At 45.5% G+C, this 21,057-nt stretch overlaps 1 protein-coding gene across 1 annotated transcript in view; it reads right to left on the bottom strand.

Annotated features, from left to right (window-relative positions):
* The window catches only part of LOC137423806 (dedicator of cytokinesis protein 1), a 968,048-nt gene that overhangs the window by 367,185 nt on the left and 579,806 nt on the right, over positions 1 to 21,057 (bottom strand). Inside the window, exons 34-36 of the mRNA XM_078773719.1 lie at positions 17,256 to 17,341; positions 10,720 to 10,885; positions 9,555 to 9,595 (exon numbers count right to left, since the gene is read on the bottom strand). Coding sequence (XP_078629845.1) covers positions 9,555 to 9,595; positions 10,720 to 10,885; positions 17,256 to 17,341 — 293 coding nt within the window. The remainder of the gene's footprint in view (positions 1 to 9,554; positions 9,596 to 10,719; positions 10,886 to 17,255; positions 17,342 to 21,057) is intronic.

Here is a 21,057-nt window from a genome sequence, read left to right as displayed (position 1 = left end):
AGGCTTTCATCGCCACCTGGGTCGCCCGCTTCGGCGCACCGGCGGACATCTCGTCAGACCGCGGACCACAGTTCACCTCCGAGTTGTGGGGCGCGGTCGCCCGCAACCTGGGGGTCAAGCTCCACCGTACTACGGCCTACCACCCCCAAGCAAACGGGTTGTGCGAGCGATTCCACCGCTCCATGAAGGCCGCGCTCATGGCCGGCCTTCAAGACGGCGGTTGGGCCGACCGGCTGCCGTGGGTCCTTTTGGGCCTCCGCACAGCCCCCAAGGAGGACCTCCAGGCATCCACCGCCGTGCTTGTCTACGGCCAGGCGCTACGCGTCCCGGGCGAATTCGTGCCCGACGCTACCAGTCCCTGGTCCGCAGCTCACCAGCGCTCGTACCTCCAGGAGGCCGCCCGACGGTTTGCCCCCGTGCCAACATCCCACCACGGTGACCCCCAGTCCTACGTCCCCCCAGCACTTCGCACAGCGGAGTATGTTTTTGTGCGTCACGACGCACATCGGGGGCCACTCCGGCCGCCGTACGACGGGCCCTTCCAGGTCCTGCGTCGGGACGACAAGTCGTTCGTCATCGACATCGGCGGCAGGTCGGACCGGATTGCGGTGGACCGCCTAAAGCCGGCGCACGTGGACGTCGACCAACCACCACGGGTGGCCCTTCCGCCGCGGCGAGGCCGCCCCCCGTCCACGGTGCCCCCCACTCGACTGCCCACCACCACACCGGACCCCCCCCCCCCCACGACCCACCAGGGGTCACTTCGGCCGGGTCATCAGGATCCCCCTCAAATTGACCCTGCCGGTGCAAGTCGATTCTGGGGGGACGTGTGTAGCGGCTACCGCTGGGTTTTCACAATCGCCTTGCACCTATCAAGGACGCGGAGCGATCACCATGCCGGGCTCGTCCAGGACGCCCGGGCAGGCCCGCGCTCAACTTGCCAGGCCTCGGTCGGGACGCCCGGGCATGCCCGGGCAGGCTCGCCCTCAACTTGCCAGGCCGCAGCCAGGACGCTCGGCCACGCCCCCTCTCGCCTTTCCTGGGCAAACGCTCCGGGATAATGTGTGTATATATATTGCTGCCCGATAAACGGGCTTTTCAGAGTACCTGAGTGATTTGTTTGAATAAAGCAACTCGGACGAATTCCAGCTTTTTGTCGCGTCCATTCTTCCGATCGACGTGGGAGCCCGAGCTCCTTCAGTTTCTTTGATTTTCTTTTCTCCCCCTACCTCCCACGAACATCTTACCCTTTGTCTAACGTTTTAAATCCCCCCCCCCCCCAAAAAAAATTCCTTTATTAATAGTTATTTCCTTCGCTGTATTTGATTGTTTCTTTGATTTTCTTTTCTCCCCCTACCTCCCACGAACATCTTACCCTTTGTCTAACGTTTTAAATCCCCCCACCCCCCCCAAAATTCCTTTATTAATTCTTTCTCTCCTAACGGAAACGTGCTTGTTCTCTCACCCCCTTGTCTCACCTTGTGCACCGCCCCCTTTGTCTCCTTTTTCTTCCACCTCTCCAGCCTTTCCAACTCGAGTTTCCTCCATACTCATTCAACCCTTTCTCCTTCTTTCTCAAATCCACATCCTCACTTAGGGACTTTTCCCAGATTGTTTTTCATGGTTTTGTTTAAATATTATTTAAATATGTTTAAACTTTCCCCTGCAGTGTTTTATTCAGTGGTTATTACAACACGCTGTTTTTCTTCCTATTTTCAAAGGCTTTTTTCAATTTCCTCTCAATTCATTCCACTTCAAAAAAAATTCAAGCTCTTACAGTTCTCCCTCCCTACATTCTCTAAACTCACGTGCATTCCACCCCTCCTCTATCGTTTTTAAAATGGATCTCTGACTTGAAATCACAACAAACCCAGTTTGTAATAAATGTTCGTTTTTCATTTTCATCCACTTTCGAAACTCCCCCCTTGCCCCTCCCGTCCGAAACGCCCTCCTCGCCCCTCCCCTCCAAATCTCCCCCCTCGCCCCTCCCCTTCAAACCTCCCCCCCCACCTTTCCCATCCAAAAGTCCCCCTTCACCCCTCCCTTTCAATTCTCCCCCCTCACCCCTCCCCTTCAAAACTCCCTCTCACCCCTTCAAATCTCCCCTCACCCCTCCCCTTCAAAACTCCTCTCACCCCTCCCCTTCAAATCTCCCCCCCTACCATCTTTCTCCAATTCTCCCCCCCCCCCCTCCTCCTCATAGCTGCCTCCTCCCGACTTCGTCTCCCTTCTATCTCATATCTCCACCTCCTCCAACCTTGCTCTACCCCCCCTCAAACAACCCCTCACTGTGCCTCATCCCATCATCATTAAAACATTTATACTCCTCATCCTTCCCTTTCGCCTAACTCTTCTGCAATCTCTGACACACTATCAACAGCTCTCCCTACCTCCTCCTCTCACCCTTCATCTTACCATACCCCTCCCCTGTCCTGCACCCGATGCTCCCCCTCCCTCTTCCTTAACGGTATGGACCTCAAAGATCCGGGGCCTACGCTCAAACCTGATTGATCGCTCCATACAGGTTGCTTCTGACAAACCAGACGTAATCTGCTTAACAGAAACTTTCCTCCTTCAAGATGTCTCTGATTCCTCAATATCTCTTCTGGTTACTCCTTCCTCCGGTATGAAAGACCTGAGCCTCGTCCTGGTGGTGGGGTTGCTATCATTATCAAAAACTCTCTTCCTCACTCTCCTTGCACTGCCCTCTCTCCACCACACCTCCAGGAGTACCTCTGGCTACGGCTTCCTCTCCGCTCCCACCTTTTGTTCATATGTGTTCTGTACCGTCCTCCAAACAGTGATGACTCCATTTACATTTCGCTGTCTGACAACATGGACCAACTTCTATCTACTCATCCCAACTCTCTCTTCCTCATATATGGCGACTTCATCTGTCATCATGCCAGCTGGCTGAGTGTGGGTATTTCTCTCACCAGCCATGGCACCTCAGCAAAGGACTTCTGTGACTCATTGGGACTGACACAATCTGTCAATTTCGCGACCCGGATCTCAGTCAACGGAGCATCTTCTCTTCTAGATTTGGTTATGACAAACTTCCCTGCAAATGTCTGCTGCTCTTCTTCTGCTCCAATCGGTTCATCTGACCATATGCTTGTTAAAGTGGACATCTCTCTGGCCATTCTCAGAGAGCCTCCTCAGCGTCGACGAGTCTGGCATTTCACTCAGGCCAACTGGCACGGGCTGCAAGCAGCCATCAATCATCTGGACTGGTCTCCCATCTCTACTGCCTCTGACATCAACTCATCCTGGGAATTCTGCCAAAGTAAACTGCCCTCTCTCATGCACAGATTTATCCCATCTCGTCTTCAGTTGTTATACCCTTCCTCCCATCCATGGTACACTGAATCTTGTGGTGAGGCAGTTGCCCTGAAGCAACTTGCCTTTGCCTCTTGGAAGGCTCATCCAACTGAAGGCAATCTCAGCTCCTCCCGCCAAGCTCGGAACAAGTGTGTGTCTACCCTCAAGAGAGTCAGGAAGCATTATCTCTCCACACTCAAGATTGAACTCTCAAACTTGTCTCCTTCCTCTAAATCCTGGAGGCGTCTGGTCAAATCCGTTTCTGGTGTTTGTTCCCCCTCCATCCCCTCCCTTACCTCAAATGGCTACACTGTTGACATCGCACGTGACAAAGCTGAATACCTCAACTCTGTGTTTGCCTCAAAATCTTGTGTCCCAAACCCATCTCTCTCTGTTCCCACCTTACCCAGTCGAACCCAGCTGCTCCTGCACTCAGTGTCCTTTCCTCCTGACAAGGTGGAGAAGTTTCTGTCAAACCTTGACTGATTCTGCAACTGGACCAGACGGCATCAGTCCACGGGCCCTAAAATCCTGCTCTGTCACTCTATCTCACCCTCTCTCCATTCTCTTCACCCTCTATTTTGCTCAAGGTTATCTGGCATCAGTTTGGAAATCAGCCAACATCACCGCTTTACACAAAAAAGGTGCAAAAAGAGATCCTTGCAACTATAGACCAATCAGCCATCTCCCAATTATCACCAAAGTCATGGAATCCATCATTGCTTCAGATATCAAATCCTTTCTCTTCTCCAATGGCTTGATCTCTGATCATCAATTTGGTTTCAGACCAGGTCACTCTACTCTGGACATGCTGCTTCTGCTGTCTCAACAATGGATGGAGGTCCTCAACACCAAACAGGAAATCAGAGCTGTCTCCCTTGACAAATCACGTGCCTTCGATACGGTCTGGCACCCAGCTCTGCTCACCAAACTCTCCCTCCTATGGTATCCATGGAAATCTCCACGCTTGGCTTACAGACTTCCTCTCTGGTCGTAGTCAACGTGTGGCCCTGAATGGATTTCTCTCATCTCCCCTTCCTGTTCAGGCTGGAGTTCCCCAAGGCAGTGTTCTTGGCCCTGTGCTTTTTCTGGTCTTCATCAATGATCCATTCTATGAATACCATCTAGTTTCCTAAGTATCTGTGTGGTTAAGCATTTTGTATTACATGTGAATACACATGCGTTGTGTCTGTAATAGATGGCATCTACCTCAAAAATTGTTTCTTTTCCTGACCCATGCATGCTCCTATTTCATTGTGTTTCTTTTTCCTGCTCCGTCTCCCCAAACACTCAGGTACGCTTTGTGGCCTGAGCAAATAGAAAAACGGTCTAAACCCGTTCCCCGTTGTAAGCTTCATTTCGAGGAAAAATTGGAAACAATGAGGAAAACAATGCGTCCATGCCCTCCGATAATGCCAACAAACGGGGGAGGGGGGAGCACTGAGTGTCCTCGTGAGTTCATGCCCGTTGGTAATGTCACCACTCAGGGGGACATGCCATTTCAGATCAAGAAGCGTGCACACCCCAAATTAAAGAGCCAACCGAGCTTGATCTGAACGGATCATGTGTTCCTGTATGTGGAGTCACGCGCCATGGGGCAGATAATACGAGACCCAGTAATTGGCTACTTCGGGTACTGGGTCAGTGTGCGCTGGGTACTCGGGGAAGTGCATTGGTGTGCCGTTTTCTGGTGCTGGGTGCCCATCGATACTGGGATTATTGTCGCCTCCTCACCTCTCCTCTGGGATACTCTGCACAGATTGTAGCACTAATAGCGGCACGGATGTTCCAGCGTGCTTCACCATTGCTGCAATGGGTTGTAATGTTAGGATTGATCCGGCGTGGACGTGGAGGAAAATAGCGGGGAAGCTAGTTACAACTCATTGCACTGGGTAGTCGTGGTGTAAAGCTCACTGCCATTGGCAGGTGGTACCCGATGAATGAGTATCAACAATAAAGAACCGAGCACCCCGGCGTACCATTCACCGTGGGTGTGGGAGATACTCCACGCCCTCCAGGAGCCGCAGATCTGCAGCTCGTACAGCCTCCAAGAGGGAGGCGTCAGCTTCTCCAGAGGTCATCCCACTAGTGGGGCAGCTTAGCACCGAATTTCAAAGGGATGGGGACATGCCGGATAAAAGCACCAACATTTTATCAGGCAATCTTCAGGGTCCCAGCTATGATTCTATAACCGGCGCCAAGCGATACCACCACTCTTATTTGAAATATTTTATTATTTGTGAAATTATTTTTTGAAAATTTTGGGGAAAATTTTTTTTTTTGGTTTTTTGGAAAAGAAATGTTTTTATTGCAGAAATGAGAATCTTTTCCGATCGTTTTGGTGTAATTGTTTTTAAAATCGAACATCTAGAAGTATTTTAAAACAATATTTGAAAATTAGGTGTCTCGGGTGCATTTCCTCAGCATCTAAGCTTCAATTCTAGAACCGGCGCCAAACGATCCGAACAGCAAGATGCATGCACAATAGACATTTATATATTTTTATTTAATGACATGCATATTATATTAAATTTGCTATATGTTGAAATTATATCTGCTATATGTTGCTATATGTTGCAATTTTCCTTGTATTGTGTTTCCTTGTGTTGCAGGTTTCGAGGGCTAGACTTCATGAAGATGGAATGGACACAGTGCATAATTTGCCAACAAACTATACCTGAATCCCTGCGCTGCTCCTTGATTGCACGTGGAGCAGACACATCAGCACCGGCGGCCTATGCATCATTCCTCGAAAATGTGGTTCACTTCAGAGAACTGAACTCGTTGCCGGTGCCGCTGCATTTCGGCAGTGATATCACTGTGGATGACCTCATCAGGAATCGTGCACAGTGGCACAAATCCTGTCATTCACAGTTCAATGCAAACAGACTGGAAAGAGCAAGAAAGAGGGAGAGAGATGTTACCCCTGAAAGTGGCACTACTGAAGACAGGCGCCGGCGGCCGCGCCGATCGCTCGACAAGACCATCTGCATATTTTGCACTAAGCAAGATGGACTCCTGCATGAATTTAGAACTCTAGGCGCAGATGATAACGCCAGGTTTATGGCCAGCGATCTGCAAGAGACAGAGTTAATGGACAGGATTGAAGGAGCCGGTGACCTTATTGCCCTGGAAGCAAAGTATCATCTGGCTTGCCTCGTTGGTCTTCGGAATCATCATCGGTCTCTAGTGAGACAAAGAGAAACTTCCAAGGATGAACCTGCGAATGTGAAGAAGTTCAAAGCAAGAGCTTTTGTAGAACTCCTCACACACATTGAAAACGAGATAGAAGAAGGTACATTTTGCTTCAAGTTGGCCTCATTGAGGCACCTCTACGAGAAGCGCCTTGCAGACTTTGGTATTACCAGTGACATCAACAAGGGCCGTTTCAGGGAGCAAGTTTGGAATCACTTCCCCCACGCCCAAGAGCAAAGTGACGGGAAATAAGTGATACTCGTGTGTGAACAAGGAATGCAGGAAATGCTGAAGCAGGCATTCAAACAGGACTTTGAGGGAGATGCTCTGATTTTGGCGAAAGCTGCCAGGATTGTACGAAATGAAATCTTCACCTCAAGCGGGTTCAACTTTGATGGTGCCTTCCCCAGTGACTGCCAGCAGAAGGCTGTCCCGACCCAACTCAAATCCCTGATAACCATGCTGATGAAAGGGGCTGATCTGAAAGACCAGGACACAGCGGATTCACAGGCCTGTCTCACAGCTTCACAGGTCATCCTTTACAACTGCAAGAAGACCAAGAAGCGTGAGCAGAGAGCCCCAAGTGACACACAAGGGCCCCAAGTTGGCAGATCACGTCATTCATCAGACTGCAGATAGAAGGACATGCTTCACATGTCCATGTAATTTCGAACTATGCAGCTGCCGATGTGAGAAGTAGCTTAGCCGAGAAGTAATTTTGCACCATGTTGGGTGAATATACGCACGGTCTGAAAGAGTATCCATTTTTTATTGATTTTCGTATGTGTTAAGGGCAGGCTCCGACTTTCAGGTTTTTCGGGCATAAAATTGTTCCTAATTAAGTTAGAGCGCTGAAACCAACGGCATTGAACGCCCTGTCCCGAGCCCGTTAAAATGACGTTTATTTCATATTTCTACGTTAATTAGAACGTTTAAAAAAAATTGAGGAAATGCACTCGACACCTAATTTACAAATATTGTTTTAAAATACTTCTAGATGTTCGATTTTAAAAACAATTACACCAAAATGATCGGAAAAGATTCTCATTTCTGCAATAAAAACATTTCTTTTCCAAAAACCAAAATTTTATTTTTTTCCCAAAAAAACATTCACAAATAATAATAAAAATTCAAATAAGAGTGGTCGTATCGCTTGGCGCCGGTTATAGAATCATAGCTGGGACCCTGAAGATTGCCTGATAAAATTTTGGTGCTTTTATCCGGCATGTCCCCATCCACTACCTAAGCTGCCCCACTATCTACACCAGTTCAGTGGTGTGGGCATCTTGGCTTTCCCCCATTTGTACCCGTCTCTATCTCTGTCGGCTGAAAGTGAGTTGATAAGTTGCCAAGAACGCTAAGTTGACTGTATATCCGAACATTGAGTGTCACATAATGGTTCATTGGGGAATTATTGTTTGCTGCTTGTTTTGCACGTATGCGCCTTATCTTTAATACATGTATTAAACTGATTTGGTCTTTGAGTCATCTTGCTTGCTCACTGCGGTTTCATATGGCTGCTCTGGGGAAATCTGTTTGAGATCGAGATTGGCACTTAGATAAGATCACATCACATGACTTGGTAAGCTCAGCCAAAGATGAGCTCTGTCACGCACAGTACTCACTCGTAAAAAATACCTCAATCTGGATGGTAACGCGGCTCTGGACAGGGCATCCACAGGAGGTTCCTGAGATGAGGGACTCGAGGTCGCTTTGCGACTCCCCAAGTTAGGACCGGAGTTATATGCAGACCGACCAGGGACCGTACCAATATATAAATATACCTAAACAAATGTGCATATGCACAGTTATTGTGTAGAGTTGCTGCCGTTACACTGTCACGCTTGAGATGAGGTGAGATGAGATCTCCAGAGTATCTGTTGCTCAGTGCACACCGATGAAATGTAAGCCCTCCATGTCTAGCAAACCATCTCTGGCATAATGGAGATGAGGCAGGTCCTCGCTGATATCACTGATGGATCTTCTTTCTCACGTACACCTGTGCCTCTTCATGCGACTCGACTTCTTGAAGGACTCCTTACACCACCGGCACAATACTTAGATTGGGAGCTGAACAGCTAGTTCTAGTGTGGTGTACCATCTTACTTTGGAAGTGGTTGACATGTCATGCCACTTGGCTTCTAGCACCAAAGCATTCATTAAGTCCCTGCAGATGACATCTCTCAACTGTTTCTTCACATCTTCCCACGGCCTGTCTCATGGATGAGGCTGAGGCAGTCATCGAAACAGTCCCATATTTTTGGTGTGATGATTGGGCATCTAGACAGGTTGGCCTAGCTAAGAACGAGCACCGAATCACTCACATGTGCACACACAAACACAAACACACACACACACAAAAACGTTCTGAGTGTTAATAACATGTGTGTCCACCAGGACCACTTCCTGTTCACAAAGAGACCGCAAGAGGACTTGGGGACAACAATGACGCCTCCCTGAGATGTCGCAAACGTGTTCAATTTGATTTAAGTCCAATATCTGAACAATGTCGCTCCTTGAACATCCAAATAACACACAGAAGACATTGCACTGGCAAGCAACACCAGTTTTATTCCGACCTTGAACCACCCGGAGGCCTAAGAACGAATTTAGTGTTAATGATGCCGAGGCATTCTTAACCCTGACAAAGGTTTTGATATGGCCCATGTGCAGACGTGTAGACAGATTCCTTGGGGGATGTAATTTGTCCCTAAATTCCCAGGATCACTCAGGTGAGGATAAGTGGAACATTACACATCGGTACGTCCAATTCTGTGATTGTGGTTATTTCCATATCCTCCTTTCTGGACTCTGGTGATACAAGTCAAACCTTTTCAATATCCATGATTCGCTTAACAAATGACAAATTGATGAACTGTGAATCAAGAGTGTATTTCACAGGTCAGAAGTCTTTGCTTAATATTTTGGTGAAAAAAATGAAATTTGTTAACAGGTTCTGATGAAACAAGGTCTCTGTGTAAATGTGTACACCTTCATTTGTTATCCTCGTTAATCACGTCGCTATGATTAATTCTCACCTGAAATACATCTCTTCTCGACCTATTTCCTTGTAGAAATTCTGAAAACAAATAACGGTTCAGGTTAAACAAGGTGAACAAAGCACTATTCTCACAAGTCCATATCTTGGCACAGCATTCCAAAAAGTGGGTGTGAAGGTGATATGGAAATAGAGGGTACTTTATGTCCTTCATGAAATAAAAGGCTTTTACAGAGAAGATGCTCTGACCCCAAAGATACATTACACTTCAGATCAGAGTGAGAAGGCTGGAGTGAAAAAGGCCACGTGGCAACATATACTGCACATCGTTCTCACTTGGTAACTTCACTCACAACGTAACTTCTCACGTGGGTTAACAATCTCTTATTAGCCTGTCCACCCACGCAGTGGAATGAGGGATTTTGCAATTATTGCTTGTGTGTGTGTGTGTGTGTGTGTGTGTGTGTGTGTGTGTGCATGTGTTTGTGTGTGCATGTGTTTGTGTGTGTGTGTGTGTGTGTGTGTGCGTGCGTGCACGCATGTGTGCGTGTGTTTGTGTGTACCATGTTTTGTGTGTGTGTGTGTGTGTGTGTGTGTGTGTGTGCATGTGTTTGTGTGTACACGTGTTTGTGTGTGTGTCCAGACCATAACTTTTTTTTTCACCATTTGAGCTTTTGTTATCAAATTTTGAACAAACCTTCACTATGTGATTATGGAGAAGACTAACATATAATTGGGACAAAATGTCAAAGGAAAAAGTTACAGTAAATATAAATTGGCCTTATCAACCCGTATGCTGCGCATCAGCACGAGACAGCCGGGGGTTTTTTTTGTTGTTGTTTTGTTTATTACCAACGCCACTGGAGGTGGATGGAGGTTATGTTATTTGCTTCTGTGTTTATTTTGTCCGCTTGCACTTTGAGATACATTCGAGTTTACCATTTAAGCTTTGGTCATCAAATTTGTAATAACCCTTTATTACGAGAACATGGAGAACACCAAATAATAAATTATTCATGTTTTTTAAAGCTTGTGCTTTCGTCAAGTTCAGTTTGAGCACAAAGTGGACGTGGACGGGTTTGTATTTTGGGATGCCTTCTAGTTGGCTTTTAGTTGATAAAAGAAACTATTGCAAAACATGTCCACCGATACAGAATAACACTCACAACCGATCATGGAGACTGCATGCATTCCATTGCACATACCAGCAGGTTAACAGTGCAGATCATGCGTCCATCCTTGTTATCCTTGTTTTCCTCACTGGTGATACTCCGGTAGTCGAGGAGTCTTTCCAGAAGGCGAGACACAACCTCCACAAAGGCCCCCCCACTTTGAGCCAAATACTTGTGCCGTCGACAGCAACTTGCAAGTCTGAAATAGGGCGATATGGCATCGTCAAATAAATAATCCATAATTATTGATCAACAACTCCAGTGGACAATAACTTCTCTCTGTTAAAGGTGTCACTGTGGGCAAATCAGCCCGAGGACTTCATGAGTAAGTAATGCCGAAGTTATTCTGGGTAATTAAGTCAGCCCGAGCCCCCAACTCTTTGTGGGTCATTAAGTCAGCCCGAGCCCCCAACTCTTTGTGGGTAATTAGGTCAGCCCGAGCCCCCAACTCTTTGTGGGTAATTAAGTCAGCCCGAGCCCCCAACTCTTTGTGGGTAATTAAGTCAGCCCGAGCCCCCAACTCTTTGTGGGTAATTAAGTCAGCCCGAGCCCCCAACTCTTTGTGGGTAATTAAGTCAGCCCTAAGTACCACATTCACCTGTAGTCAATCAAGACAGTAACCTCACAAGGAGGATATTTTGCTGCCAGGTACTTTACATCAGTACGTTTTAAAACTGTGGATGGAAATATCAAACGTCGACATTCTAAAAATATCAGGTCAGATGATTATTATGATGGAGATATTGTTTAATGACGCTGTCCTCCAAATCTCTCTGCTTTACTCTCTGCTCACCTTCACTCCTTCATTCCTCTTTTCTCCCGCCTCTGGAACAAACTCCCTCACCCTCTTCAATCCCACTCCTCCCTCCAGGTCTTTAAAACATCTGTTCACCACCATCTCTTATCTTCCCCCATCCAAAACCTTGATCTTTTCTACCCCCATTAATTCACCCCAGATCCACTTTTTTGAAATTCCGACTTCATTCCTGGAAGTCCTAGCAGTGCCCATGTGTTTTATACCTCTCCCACCCCCCCCCCCCCCCTCCCTCACTCCCCTTTCCCATGTCTCCACCCCCCAATCCCTCTCCCTCCCACAGATCTTCCGCTGCCCCTGTTCTCTGCTGTAGTACTTATGTGCTTCCCTGTCCCTCCCACAGATATTGTATGTTTTATGTGTCTGTTTGTCTTTTTTTTTGTGATTGTAGTTAGCTCTTAAAATGTTATGTTAGCTCAAAAAACATTGCCTCTAAAAGAGAACTATGACAATTACAACTACAATGGGCAGGGTACAGCCCGAAGTACCCGTGGGGGACTCCACTCCCTCTCGTCAAAACTCAAGGTGGGGAACCCGATCAAAGCAAGGGTGGAAATCACTCCATTTATAACGACGAAAAGTCTGATGCCCGACGTGGAGATCGGTTTCTGAGGTTTGGGACATGGATGTAGGGACAATGACAGGGAGATCAGAAGTGGTGGAAGTATTGGTCAGAAGAAGAGTGGACATATGTTGTGTGCAGGAGACGAGATGGAAGGGAAGTGGTGTGAGAATGGTGAAGGGTAGGCAGGGACAGAAATACAAGTTTGTGTGGCAAGAGTGCCCGGAGGGCGTGAATGGTGTTGGTGTCCTGTTTTCTGAGGAGTTTGTAGACAGTATGGTGAGTGTGACTAGAGTGAGTGAAAGGTTGATGATGGTGAAAATGATGATTGGAAAGCTCTTGGTGAACGTCATCTCGGGATATCCTCCGCAGGTTGGTCAGAGCGATGAAGAGAGGACAAGTTCTGGTGTGCGATAGAGAAGCTGATGGAAAACATGAAAGATGTGGAAGTTGTTGTGGTAGGAGACCTAAATGGACATGTGGGAAGGAGTATGGACGGTTTTGAGGGAGTTCATGGGGTTTTTTTTTTTTTTTTTTTTTTTTTTTTTTTTTTGTATACAAGTTCGAGGCTCGTGAAAGAGCGAACATTAATCACACAGAAAGACAAACCGACACATAAAACATATAACATAGGGAGCGGTAGACAAGATGGGGAGAGAGGGGGAAGGACACAAACACAACATTTGAAAGCAGGGACCGAGAGACATGGAGACATCGAGAGATCTGAGAGAGGGCGAGGGCTTTGGGGGGGGGGGGGGGGCGTGGGAAGGGGGCAGTGGGAGAGGTATAAAACATATGGACCCTGCCAGGACTTACAGGAAAGAAGTTGGAATTTCAAACAAGGTGGATCTGGGGTGAATTAGCGGGGGTAGAAAAGATCAAGGTTTTGGATGGGGGAAGATAAGAGATGGTGGTGAACAGCTGTTTTAAAGACCTGGAGGGAGGAGTGGGATTGAAGGGAGTGAGGTAGTTTGTTCCAGAGGCGGGAGAAAAGAGGAATGAAAGAGTGAAGGTGAGCGGAGAGCCGAGATTTCGGCAGTTTAACCATCAGAGGGTTGCTGGCAGATCTTGTGCGACCTGTAGGAATATTTGGGGGACAGAGCACAGAGAGAGCTGGGGGTGCAAGGCCGGAGAGGAGTCGGTAGAAGACAGAAAGACCACCTACCTGCCTGCGGTGAGTGAGTGAAAGGCCCTCAGAGATAGCTTCATCGCGGGAGATTCCAATAATTCTGAAAGCTTTGGTTTCAACAGCGTGAAGCCGAGCTAGGTGTGAGGCAGGAGCACCGGCCCATAGGGGAGAACAGTATTCCATTGAGCTGCGGATGAAAGCCTTGTATGTGGTGAGGAGCTCAGGTGTGCCGAGGAAGGACTTCGCACGACGGAGGATGCCCAGTCGGCGACTGGCTTTGGAGGCCAGCTTGGAAATGTGGTTTTCCCAAGAAAGATCATGGCAGATAGTGAGACCCAAAATCTTGAGCGACAGAACTTCTTGGAGAGGATTGTTGAGAAAGTAGATGGGAGGGTTGTCCAGTCGATCTTTTCGGAGAGACATAGTAAGAGTGTGAGATTTGTCAGGATTGAAAGACATGTTCCACTTACGGATATGTTGTGAGAAATGGTTACGGATATGGTGTGAGAAATGGAGAAAGTGAAAGGATTTTGGAGTTTGCTGATGGAGCCGATTTGTTGATTTGTAATACTCAGTTCCAGAAAGAGGATAATAAGCTTGTTACACGTCAGGTGGGTCGACGACAACCGTTGACTACCTGATGGTGCGTAGGCGAGATAGGGGGCACCTCCGGGACACAAAGGTGATCCAGGGGGAGGAGGCCGTTTCACAGCACCACTTGGTTGTCTGCGACATAAGGGTGAAAGGTGCGAGGAGAGCTCGGCGGGTTAAGTACCAACCGATAATGAAGGTGTGGAGGTTGAAAGAGGTGACAGTGAGGGAGGCATTAAAAGAGAGGCAGAGTATGGTAGAGGAAGATGTGGTTGAGCTTGAAAGTGGTTGGATGTCAATGAAAGATAGTCTGTTGGGAGCCGTTGGTGAGGTATGTGGATGGACAAAAGGACCGAGGACCGAGGCACTCGGAAACATGGTGGTGGGATGATGAAGTTGGAAAGAAGATTGACGAGAAGAGGAAGAAGTTCTAGGAGTGGCAGAAGGCGAAGGGTACGGGAGCAGAAACAGCACAGCATGAAAGTTATAAGGCAGCCAAGAAGGCTGCAAAGAAAGAGGTAGCAAAGGCGCAGGAGGCATGAAGGAAAATGTTCAGAGAACGCTTGGATTTGGAAGAGGGTCAGAGAGCAGTATTCAGGATTGCAAAGCAGATAGCGAAAGAGAGGTGTGATGTGATGGGGGTGAGTTGCTTGAAAGATGAAGTGGGATAAATCGTTGTGGACCCAGATGGAATTAAAGGAAGATAGAAGAGATATATGGAAATACTGTTGAATGCAGAGAATGAATGGGATGGCAACATAGTGAGTAACCCAGTTTTAGGACTGGCAGAGAAGATAACTGAGAAGGAAGTTGAGGAAGCGATAAAAGCAATGAAGAGTAGAAAAGCGGGAGGGCCGACGGGAGTTGTGGGAGATATGGTGAAGGCAGCGGGAAGTTGGGGTGTGAAGAGAATGACAGAGATCTGCAATCTGGTGGTGAAAGAAGGCCGCATTCCAGTGGATTGGGAACTGAGTACCCTCGTCCCTCTATACAAGGGGAAAGGTGATCCTCTGGACTGTGGCTCGTATCGAGCGATAAAGTTATTGGAGCATGGAATGAAGGTATTGGAAAGGGCGTTGGAGAGGAGGGTAAGGAAGAAGGTGAAGATCGACGAAAGGATTTATGCCAGGAAGAGGAACGACAGACGCGCTTTTTATTGTGAGGCAGTTGCAGGAGAAGTACATGGAGAAGAGGAAGAAGTTGTTTCTTGGGTTTGTTGATCTGGAGAAAGCATTCGATGGGGTCCCAGGTGAAGTAGTGAGATGGGCATTGAGGAAGTTAGGAGTGGAGGAATGGTTGATCAGAGTAGTGATGGCAATGTACAAAAGAGCGCGCACAGCTGTAAGGACGAAGAACGGGAACAGTGGTCAGTTTGAGGTGAAGGTGGGAGTGCATCAGGGGTCGGTACTAAGTCCACTACTATTTGTAGCCGTGATGGAGGTGCTGGCTCGGAACGTAAAGGAGGGTTTACCGTGGGAGTTGTTGTATGCAGATGATCTGGTGTTGATTGCAGAAAGTATGGATGGACTGAAGGTGAAGATGAACAAGTGGAAGGAATGTATGGAGACAAAAGGTCTGAAGGTGAATATCGGAAAAACGAAGGTGATGGCAAGTGGTAAAGCATGTGGTGAGGTGGAAAGAACTGGGAAGTGGCCATGTGCTGTGTGCAGGAAGGGTGTCGGAGTGAATTCCATTCAATGTACAAGGTGTGCTGAGTGGGTTGATCAAAAATGTATTGGTTTGAGAGGGTCATTAACCAGTGTGGCAGCTACATTCAAGTGTAAGGTGTGCACAGAGGGAGCTGCAGATGGAGGAAATGTTGAGTTGGATCTTGGAGACAGCGTGAAGCTGGAAGGTGTGAAAACATTTTGTTACCTCGGAGACATGCTGAATGGAGAAGGTGGATCAGACTCGGCAACGGTTGCTGGAGTGAGATGTGCATGGAAGAAGTTTCGGGAACTGAGTGGCGTGCTGATGAGGAGGGGAGTGTCGTTGAAGCTGAAGGGAAAGGTGTATGCTGCATGTGTGAGAAGTGTTATGATTTATGGGAGCGAGACATGGGTATTGAACGTAGAGCAGCAACGAAGGCTGGAAAGGGTGGAAATGCGAATGGTTCGGTGGATGTGTGGAGTATCGTTGAGAGAGAGGAAGACAAATGATGAATTGCGAAAGATGATGGGAATAGAGCCTGTGATTGATGCTGTGAAGAGAAACAGGTTGAGATGGTTTGGTCATGTGTTGAGGAAGGATGAAAGTGACTGGTTGAGAAGAGTGATGGAAATGAATGTAGAAGGAAGTAGAGGACGGGGAAGACCGAGAAAGACTTGGCTGAACATGGTCGAAGAAGGATTGCGGGCAAGAGGGTTAACAAGGGGAGATGCAGAAAATAGGGCAAAATGGAGAAGATTGTCATGGGGACCGAAAGGCTAACCCCCGCTCTTGCAGGGAAAATGGCCTTAAAATGCCTGTTGTTGTTGTTGTTGATGTTAGCTCTTACACGAACCTGGATCTTGTATCCAAAAAAAAAAAAAAGGTTAATGGAACTTTCTTTTCCAACTTGGTTAATTACTCAAATATGTACTTGATTTGCATCAGTGAATATTCATAAACAGACAGAGTACAAATCGTCCAGAAAAAAGTCTCATTGCCCAGTGTCGGAGAATCATCTGCAAGAGGAAGGAGTTAACCATATTCAACAATGAATGAGGATTTATGGTCATGGTATGGGAAACTCAATCAGGACATCAAGAGTCCTAGCCATACACATCAACTGTAGAAAAGAGACCACAAGCAGCACCAACACCATCCATCTAGAAGACCATTGAAATAATCTCAAGAAAACCCACAACTCCATTATGTTATGGAAGAGTTTGTGAAGTAAACATCGGTACAGTTAAGTGATGCAATGTATGGGATACCATGGAAGAGCAGCTGCACTCAAGATATCCATAAGTGTGGACAATGCGTACAGTCACATGCCATGGTTCAAAAATTGGCTACTCTTGAGGCCTCAATGTGCAAATAGGTTTTGAAGAGTGACGAGTCCAAGTACATCCACATTGTCCAATTCTGGTGCGTCCACAGGATGAGGTTCGTGGGATATTTGGATTGGTAAATGGAGCAAAATATCAGTGAGAACTGATGAACTCACCACGTGAGAAATGGCAAAGAATGTCACCCTCCAAAAATCGTAGCAAATGTCGGAGTAAGGGGCAATTGTGGGATTCGTGTATGTTGAAGGCCAATAATATGCAATTTTATATACAATGCATTGATGTGTGACCATTCAATACAGGACGTTCCCGCGACCTTTGCTAAAGGACGTGTGCAGATTATCAATGGAGGACATTCAGAAAGTGGATCAAAAAACAAACAAGACAAGGCCTGCTCAAAAAGAATGATGAATGCAATGCCCAGCAACTTCAATCTGTCAACAACGTCGACTTATTATGATAAAAATCAGAAATACTTGCATTGTCTCAAAAAGCCTCCTGTATTCTTCATCACCATGTCCTCCTTCGACCTCAAGGTCCAGTTTAGTGATGAGTTCGTTCTCAAACTGTACAGAGAAATCACAATTAATTAATTCCCTCCTCTATACTCCTCAAAATAAATAAGTCCAAGTCAAAAACAATAAAATTATCCTTTTTGTGCATTTAACGTTAGAAGTGTGGGTATTCGACTCCTCACATCTCATCTCAACAACAACACACATATAATGGAGATACAAGTCCCAATCGAGGACACAGTCCACCACCTCACTTTAAAAATGGGACAAGTACATTTTACATGTAAACAGCATTTAAACAAATAAATATGTCAGCAGTGGAGAAGCTAAAGTTTATATAATTAAATAATTCGAGATTGTATATTGGCAGTAGATATGGTAATATGCAATAAATAAATAAATAATTCAGAGGTGTGTGTTGGTAGTGGAGATGTCAAAGTGTATATAAATAAATAATTCGAGATTGTATGTTGGAAGTAGTTATGGTAATATGCAATAAATAAATAAATAATTCGGATGTGTGTGTGTTGGTAGTGGAGGAGCTAAAGTTTATATAAATAAATAATTCGAGATTGTATGTTGGTAGTAGATATGGTAATATGCAATAAATAAATAAATAATTCGGAGGTGTGTGTGTGTTGGTAGTGGAGATGTCAAAGTGTATATAAATAAATAATTCAGAGGTGTGTGTTGGTAGTGGAGATGTCAAAGTGTATATAAATAAATAATTCGAGATTGTATGTTGGAAGTAGATATGGTAATATGCAATAAATAAATAAATAATTCGGATGTGTGTGTGTTGGTAGTGGAGGAGCTAAAGTGTATATAAATAAATAATTAGAGATTGTATGTTGGTAGTAGATATGGTAATATGCAATAAATAAATAAATAATTCGGAGGTGTGTGTGTGTTGGTAGTGGAGATGTCAAAGTGTATATAAATAAATAATTCAGAGGTGTGTGTTGGTAGTGATGTCAAAGTGTATATAAATAAATAATTCGAGATTGTATGTTGGTAGTAGATATGGTAATATGCAATAAATAAATAAATAATTCAGAGGTGTGTGTGTTGGTAGTGGAGATGTCAAAGTGTATATAAATAAATAATGGTTCCCAAAAGCATATACAGTATATACAATTCCCAGAGAGTCTGGATGGATGGACGGACGGACGGACTGGCAGCGTCCGATATACAGACCCCAAACATGCTGATGTCCGTTTGAAGGTGAGTAAATAGAATGCATTTCAGTTCATCAAACACAAATCAGATCAATGTTCTGGTAGTCCTGTACACATGGCAACGGGACCATTAAATCAATGATAACTTATTCGTGATTATCTTCGCATCACGATTCAGATTCATCACAGAGTCCTGTTCTAAGCAAATTCCAATAAATAGAGGCTTGCTAACTCATTATGAGGATTTATTAGCAAAATTGATTGAAAAAAAAGAACGTAAATGTTTTATGCGAGTCATGAAACCATTTCATCACTTCATTTTCGAGTAATCTTTCAAAAATATATATTTTGAACTAAACCGAGTTGTTTTTTCTTTGTGTTGGTGAATACACATTGGATTTCTGAATTATTTTTTAAAATTTGAAATTGAAAAATTCTGAATTCATCCTGCTGCTTGTAGAAAATCGCTAAAAATGCAGTTCACCTGCATATCCGGCACACCTCCTGCATATCCAGGTAGGAATTTGAAATTGCTCCATGGTGCCGGTCGTTAACGCCCACCAACTAATGCTGGCAGATGGGACACCCGGCTTAACGCCCATCCGAGGGGCGGCACACACAATAATACGTCGCCATGCCTGTGGAACACCAGGGTGAGAGTTTATAGCTGGGCCGAGATTTAAATCCCGGCTAGAAATCCCAGGGACGAGTGCGTACACACATCCAGGCTATCCTGCCAGAGTGAAAAAATTGGCGATGAGAGACAACGATCAACATAATACACAGAGTATATATCAAGATAAATGATATTAGGGAATCCAAGCGTAAAATAACTGGAATACATTCACACCAAAAACAAAATAACTCAAGGGGAAATCTGTGCAAATGACATTGCACAGATTGGAGCTCATAGAAGAGCTAAAGGAAAGAGAGAGGTTTGCAAACTGATAACATTATTGCAGTTAACAAGCAAAGGTGGGAAGCACTCAGGTAAGAGTTAAAATATTTCAGGAAGTCATATGTGGTGATGGTAGGGAGTTGATAATTAGAAAAATGGAAGAGATAAATATAGACATGAGTAAGGGTAACAAAAGAGCAAAGGTGAGGATAAAACTTGATTTTATGGAGGCTAACAATAATTGGGATATATTATTTAATTCATACATCATGCCATGTATAGGTGCGAGAAAGGATGGAAAAACAGATGAGAGCTGGAAGAAAGTCCGGTAGTCCAAAGTGTCTGCTCCGAGTCAATACCTGGCTTTGAAAAGTAGGGTGAAAGCCACCCTTGAACCCAAGAGTGCAAAATGGAAAGAAAGAGCCTTGTCACACAGGAGAAAGCAAGATTTCATAGCAATGTATATGGAGGTCTTTTAATCTTTGAGAACTCGAGTACAAAGACAGAAAGGATGTGGCCCAGTGATGATTGAATGAAGTGTTTCACTATAACATCTGGATTTCAAACATGACCTCCCCAGAAACAAGTTGTATCTAACGGTGAGATCTTTAACCTAAGAGCATGCACTTTCTCTAGAGGTTCATCACTCAAGGAGATAAGAGGATTCGCTGTTGGGGATTTAAGCGGCAGGTCAGTATTTGAGCTTCTTCAGGGTTTCACACTGGGAATTCAACTTTTGAAAGTTCAACTCAAAACGAACTACAACAATGCGACTGTGTCGCCAATATGCCTCCGCATAGTCCCACAACGGGTAGATGCCATCACTCTGCATATGTATGGGTAGGGGATTATGTTTGTGAAGTTTTGTGTTGATTGGATAAGGTTCATTTTTCTATCCAAGATGGCTGCCAAACCACGTGACCTATGACATCATTTTCAAACTACAGACTTGGCATTTAATATGGAATATTTTTTTTGTGGGGGTGAACTTACTTTTCAAGATGTCTTAGAACCAAAAGTTCATTTGAATTATGTTGAAATTATTCTAGATTTTGTTGATGTGACCTTTAAAAGAAACAAAAACCACATTTGACATTTCGAAACAAATAAATTGATCCTTGAAAGTGATGTAAACTGATATCGAACTCAATTCATGGACAGTACTGTGTTAAACTTCTGTACGTTTTCCAGAAGTATCTCTTTATTTTGCACATTAGCCAAAAATTTTTTATAACAAAAACAAAAGTTAAATTACGACTGGGATTACGGACAGTAAAATTACAGTTCAGTACTTCGTGTAACCCCCACGAGCATTCAGGAGAGCACCTACACACGTTGAAGCATGCTGTTCACGAGATTTTCCAAGGTTTGGACAGGAATCGCTTGCCATGCAGTGACAATAGCCTGCTGCAATTCACGCACAGAGGTCGGCTGCTGGTCCAAGTGGTCGATTTGACGCGTTAATTCTGCCCACAAGTTCTCTATTGGATTCATATCCGGGGACACGGCAGGCCACTCCATATGCTCTACACCACGGTCAGCAAGAAAGTGTTGGATCATGCGAGCACGATGAGGCCGTGCATTGTCATCTTGGAAGACAAAGTTTCCTTGAAAGGCTGCACGAGCAAATGGAAGCAATGTTTCTTCCAGAATGGCCCTGTGCTTGAACTGGTTCAGGTTTCCATTCAGAA

The sequence above is a fragment of the Myxine glutinosa genome, chromosome 3, assembly GCF_964187855.1.
Source record: "Myxine glutinosa chromosome 3, kmMyxGlut1.1, whole genome shotgun sequence".
NCBI classification, from domain to species: Eukaryota; Metazoa; Chordata; class Myxini; order Myxiniformes; family Myxinidae; genus Myxine; species Myxine glutinosa.
This window is presented reverse-complemented; position numbering and strand designations above follow the sequence as displayed.